Below are 6,025 nucleotides of genomic sequence, written 5' to 3'. Positions count from 1 at the left end.
TTTTTTTTTTTTTTTTTTTTTGGTCAGGGGCTCTGGGCTTCCTGGTACTCGCGCCATCCTGCCTCTTGCCTGGAGTCTTGCTTATCAGGTAGAATACCTGCAGAATAGGGCAGGATTAATAAGACAGCTCCCATTAGCTTCCTGAGTTAGTTCTTCTCCATGATATTTTCTTTTCCCAGCTCTTAGTGGCTATTGGAGGAGTTAAAGATGTACCACACTAGTGTGTGGTCTCTGTGTTTTCCCCCCAAAATTGCTGGCCCTGGCTTTACTGACATTATTTCCCTAGGCACTGGCACTGTTTAGGCTGCCCTTCCCTGGAATCCCCTGAGTCAAGGTGGGTCTGGCTCCTAGGGCTGGCTGAAACCTCCCCTGACCACCGACTCCTCAAAGCCAGGCTTTCACCCTTCCTTGGCTTTTCCAGCAAGACCAGATTATAGCTGTCAGCCCTATATGCTCAGCATGGTGCCTCACAAGCTGGACTCTGCCTCCTCCATGGCCCGGCAGGCAGCTTCCTCATCTCAACTCCTCGCTGTCCATTTCCTTATCATCCTATGGCCAGTCTCAGAAGCCCCATCAAGGGGTAGGGGGTTGGTAATATTTTTGAAGAAATAGATGGACTCCCACCACCCAAGCCCCCATCCTGGCTCAGTGTCTTCAGAGCCTCTTCCTGGCTAGAGAAGAGTAGCTAGCTGGAGAAAAACAATCAGAGAATTAAGAGCTTAGCTCCTAGTTGCTCCTGTCTGCTGACCCTGGGGCCTGCATTGCTCTGTAGGCTCTCCCAGGGCTTAGTTCAAAGAAGGGCCCTAGGCTAAAAGAAGAATGGGGCAGCCCTAGCTGCTTTGGCTCAGTGGATAGAGTATAGGACTGAAGGGTCCCGGTTCAATTCTGGTCAAGGGCACATGCCCAGGTTGTGGGCTCAATCCCCAGTAGGGGGTGTGCAGAAAGCAGCCAATCAATGATTCCCATCATTGATGTTTCTGTCTCTCCCTCTCCCTTCCTCTCTCGGATCAATAAAAATATATTTAAAAAATAAAAGAAGAATGGGGCAGCCATTCCTTGCATAGCTGCTGATACCCTGACCTCATTGAACTTTTGCACTGTGGAAGAGGATCCCATGAAAATCCAGGCTGGAAATGGGTGAGGGTAGGCCGGAGTTACTGTAGGTGGGGCTGGATAGGCCGCAGTGGGAGGAAAAGCAGGGCAGGGCAGGCTTTTCTCATTGCCTTCCTTCTCTCCTGCAGATTGGAGGTACTTCATGACACACACTCGGAGGAAGTCCCTTCCCATGCTGAATTCGGGCCCCATTGGCCGCCGGGAGCCCCTGCAAATGGAAGGCAGCAATATGGAGCAGGGGGCGGAGGGTATGGACCCAGGCATGCCTGAGAGCCCAGGGCACCTCGCAGGGCGCCGCAAGAATTACCCACTGCGTAAGCGTCCCTTGGTTCCTGAGAAGCCCAAGGCCTGCAAAGTGCTGCTGACTCGCCTAGAAAATGTGGCTGATCCACGGAGTGCAGATGAGGCTGATGAGCTGCCCCCTGACCTTCCCAAACCCCCCAGCCCGGATCCATCCAGTGAGGACACTGGCCTCACCCAGCCCCGCAAGCGGCGCCTGGCCTCCCTCAATGCCGAGGCCCTGAATAACCTGCTGCTGGAGCGGGAGGACACCAGCAGCCTGGCGGGCAGCCGCCGCAGTCGAGGCGGAGACCACCACCACAGTCGGGACCGGGACCGGGACAGGGCCACTGGAGGCTGGTCTTCCTCCAAGAAGCGGCCACGACTGGAGGACCGCGGAGGAGAAGGTCGGGATCTGTCCCCAGAGCCAGCACCGGATGAAGGTGCCCGCCGAGATGGTGACCTAGCTCCCAAGAGACTGGCCAGCCTGAATGCAGCTGCCTTCCTAAAGCTGAGCCAGGAGCGGGAGCTACCCCTGCGGCCACCTCGTGCCCACACAGAAGCAGACAGGCGCTCCACTGAGCCACCAGCACTGAAGGCTCTGAGGCCAAAGTGGGCCAAAGTCAATGGCAAGAACTATCCCAAGGCCCAGCAGGGGGTTGGCTCTGGGGAGGCTGCAAGCCCACCCAGCTGGCAAGGGTGCCCTGAGGAGCCATGGTTATCTGCAACCCCTCATGGACCATCCAGCCAGCTACCTTACCAGCCCCTGAGCAAGGCTCTGGAGAGCCCCTTAGGGCTGCGCCCCCACTTGCCCCTGCTGATGGGTGGACAGGCAGCCCTGAAGCCAGAGCCTGGGCGCCCAGGAGAGGAGTCACCTGCCCCCAAGCAGGAACTGCACCAGCCCTCTTTCCGTACACCCCAGCTGTCCCTCCTGCCTATGCCTGGCAACCCCGCCGACTACAGTGGGCTGTGTGGTCGGCCTGAGCTCACTGCGCTAGGCAGCTTCTACCTGTATTGCAGCCAAGATGGGCTGCAGTGTGGGGGCTACTCCCCATGCCCCATGCTCCCCGAGGGCAAGCTGTCCCCTGTGGCTGCACCTACCGAGGGGCCCCTTGTGGCCCCGAGCTCAGTGCCTGCAGGCACCCCTTTCCTGCATCCTCCCTGGGGCTCTCACTACTGTTCCAGTGAGGATGCTGAAGTGAATGGCTATAGCATCTGTGAAATGTTGCCCCCTTCTCTTACCCACATTGGCACTACCTGTGGCGGCTGTTCCTACAAAATGCCTTTTGCAGCAGGTAAGCCTTCCTGAGGATGGGATGTACTAGAGAGTCTCTGAAACACTGTCCCAGGAGGGTGGGTTGGGGGCTCCTTGAGGTACTACTGCATGGGAGGTAGGGGGCTTTGGAAGGGGAGGACTTCCCTTGTTTTGTACCCCAAGCCTAGGAGCAGTTCCAGGAAAGGGGCCAGTGTTTAGCTTTTAGCAGCCCTGCTCTGTCCCCACTGTCTATGGAGAGATTTCTTGGCCTGACAGCATTGGCTGCCATAGGTAGCATTGTTGTGGTGGAGGGGACAGGAGGGGCCTCTTCCCTCCCCATTGGGATTGCCAATCTTAGACTCTGAGTAGCAAGTTATTAAAATTAGGGCTTTTGCCAAGTTGTTTCTATGTCCCTTCTGTCCTCCTTGAAGAAAGCTAGAATTCCTTACTTTCCAGGAGCCCAGACCATCTGCATGCCAGCCAAGTACAGCATTCATAGAAAGGGTGGGGGTTACAAGGTCCAGTAGGTGATGCCAACTGCAGTAGAACAGCTGTACCCTGGCTATACAGGCTTTGAAAGAGAAGTGCCCAGGCTTAGCATCACCTTGCTAGGGGTGGATAGGGTGGGCACACTCTAAGAACAGACAGAGTTCCCTGGCACTGACAGGGTGCTCACAGGGCCTGTGGCTTTGGTGTCTGCCTTCCTGGCAAGACCCAGACACCTGAGAGGCTCGTGATACAGCTGATGAGACACCCCCACAGTGATCTCTCTTCCCCCAAATTGGCAGCAGTGTCCTCACATGCTTCTCCAGGCTCCCTTCCTGGCTCCTGAGTAGAAACAAGGTGACCAGAGCCATCCTGGCTGGCAGGTTGGCCCTGCTGCTGGTGAAGTGAGAGGCCAGGCCTTCCCAGGCTTCCCCTCCCTCACACCCCTCTTGTAGGGGGTCTATAAAACAACTTTATAGACCAGTTGACTCTGACCAGACTGGTTGTTTCAGCTTCTGGTGTGAGTTGGGGTTCTTAGAAATGAGAATAGGCTTCTTCTCGGGCTTTTCCTTCTCTTTTGGACCACTTTCCAAGTCTGGACACCTAACTTGTGGGACCCAAGGTCCTTACCCTCTTGTCCTGGGACCGTGTGGAAGCACCATGTGCCAGCACAGTTCTAAAGCACTTTACAGATGGGAGGCCACCTGGCATGTAATTGAGCAGACTGTGGAGCCAGACTTGGAGTGAAAGGTTCTATCCCACTTCCTTAGCCACGTGACTGGGACAAGCCAATAACTATTCAATGTCTCAGTTTCCTTAATTGTAAAATAGGAATAATGGTCCCTTTCTCATAAGGTTGTTGTAAGGATGAGGTGAGTTAATACATTGATAAGAAAAACACCTAGGCCCTAACTGGTTTGGCTCAGTGGATAGAGCGTCGGCCTGCGGACTGAAGGGTCCCAGGTTCAATTCAGATCAAGGGCATGTACCTTGGTTGCAGGCACATCCCCAGTAGGGGGTGTGCAGGAGGCAGCTGATTGATGTTTCTCTCTCATTCATGTTTCTAACTCTCTATCCCTCTCCCTTCCTCTCTGTAAAAAAATAAATTATATATATAAAGAAAAATACCTAGAACAGACTACATATTTGCAACTACTACTATTGCAAGGCACTGAGAGGTCAAGGGACTTGCCTGAGGTCACACAACTAAGTGGCAGGTTTGGGATTCATATCCTGAGCTGTCTGATTCCAGCTCCTCTGCTCCTAAGCACTGTGGAAGCTTTAGAGGAGATTAAATCAGAGCTAGAAAAGCTGTTCCCATTATCCACCGCCTTCTTTCAGGTTAGAAGGGGAGATAGAGATGACTGTGGCCCAGTCTCCAAGGTCAAGAAACACACTTGGCTAGTCACTCTGACAATCCACTTTAAAGGCCCCTGACCCAACTTTTCACCTCTGCAGCCTTTGAGCTCACACTTAGAATTAAAATAGGAACAGGTTCTGAAAGCAGAGAGGCCAGGGTGGGGTTACTGCTTGTCCTTACTTGTCCTGACCTTCTTTCTCCTTTTCCCAGAAGGCTGCAGGTCCCTGGGCCAGCTGGAATTTCCTCTTCCAGAAGCTGGCCACCCAGCCTCACCTGCCCACCCCCTCCTGGGATGCCCTGTGCCCAGCGTGCCACCTGCAGCAGAGCCCGTCCCTCATCTTCAGACACCCACCTCAGAGCCTCAGACAGTAGCCCGTGCATGCCCTCAAAGCGCCAAGCCTCCTAGTGGCTCCAAGTCAGGTTTACGCACAGGCTCCAGCTGTAGGCACACTGTGAGGAGCAAGGCTGCCCGCAGGCCCAGCCACCCCAAGCAACCACGTGTCCAGCGCCCACGCCCACGCCGCCATCGCCGCCGCCGCACTAACGGCTGGGTACCTGTTGGAGCTGCCTGTGAGAAGGCGGTCTATGTTTTGGTGAGTACCACCTCTTAGCTAATGGGGGAAGAGAGGGTGACAGTGGGGATGTAGGACCTGAAGTGAGTTGCATCTCAGGAATTTTGGCTCTAGCTACTCTGAAAGATGACAAGGGGCTCCAGCTCACTTGTGCTCTAGGAACCAGTCATGCTGGCCCAGCCTGCTCCCCTGTCCTGTACTGATCCTGCACTGTGCACCTCGGGGAGGTCAGAGGATGCACACAGACAGCTGGTGGCTGCCATCTCTGTCTTGGACTCTCAGGGAAGTTATCTGAAGTATTTTCATCTCTCATCCCTGCTCATGCTGTCCCTTCTATTCTGGATTTTAAAATGGAGGACTTTCACTCATCTAGGTGGCTCAGTTGGTTGGAGCGTTGTCCTGTACACCAAAGAAGTTGTGGGTTCGATTTCCACTCAGGGCACATTCCTAGGTTGTGGGTTCAATTCCCTGTATGGGAGGCAACCAATCAATGTTTTTCTCTCTCCCAAATCAATAAAACATATCTTTCATAGAGGCTTTTTAGGTAAGTATGTATATGGAAAACTGGGATAGGCAGAGAAAATCAGTGATATAGGAACATCTGGGATGATGAAAAGGATGTCGACTAAAATTTACTGAGCACTTCTGAGGTGCCAGGACTGTGCTAATTACATGCATTATCTGCTTTCATCCTTACCACCACCCTATGAGGTCCATACCCCATGTTCCTATAATTATCCTCATTTCACAGATGAGGAAACTGAGGCTTAGCAGTAGTAATTAATTACCTACACTGTAGGCTACACCACCTACAGTGGTGGTTGAAGGGCCAAACCTGGACTATCCCATTAGGAAGCTTGAGGACCTACCCAGTGGGTTGGAATGAGTCGATTACTGGGTGTGGTAGTCGGTGCAGCCACACGAGCCTTTTTGTATCATTGCGTTATTGCACAGGATGAG

At 53.6% G+C, this 6,025-nt stretch overlaps 1 protein-coding gene across 1 annotated transcript in view; it reads left to right on the top strand.

Moving 5' to 3' along the window:
- Positions 1–1,218: 1,218 nt before the first annotated feature.
- BAHD1 (bromo adjacent homology domain containing 1) overlaps positions 1,219–6,025 on the top strand; it is a 7,747-nt gene continuing 2,940 nt past the window's right edge. Inside the window, exons 1-3 of the mRNA XM_015557532.1 lie at positions 1,219–2,687; positions 4,704–5,103; positions 5,246–5,292. Coding sequence (XP_015413018.1) covers positions 1,256–2,687; positions 4,704–5,103; positions 5,246–5,292 — 1,879 coding nt within the window. The 5' untranslated portion in view covers positions 1,219–1,255. The remainder of the gene's footprint in view (positions 2,688–4,703; positions 5,104–5,245; positions 5,293–6,025) is intronic.

This window comes from Myotis davidii, unplaced genomic scaffold, assembly GCF_000327345.1.
Source record: "Myotis davidii unplaced genomic scaffold, ASM32734v1 scaffold46, whole genome shotgun sequence".
Classification (NCBI taxonomy): Eukaryota; Metazoa; Chordata; class Mammalia; order Chiroptera; family Vespertilionidae; genus Myotis; species Myotis davidii.
The sequence above is the reverse complement of the archived record's forward strand: the minus strand, read 5'-3'. Positions and strand labels throughout refer to the sequence as shown.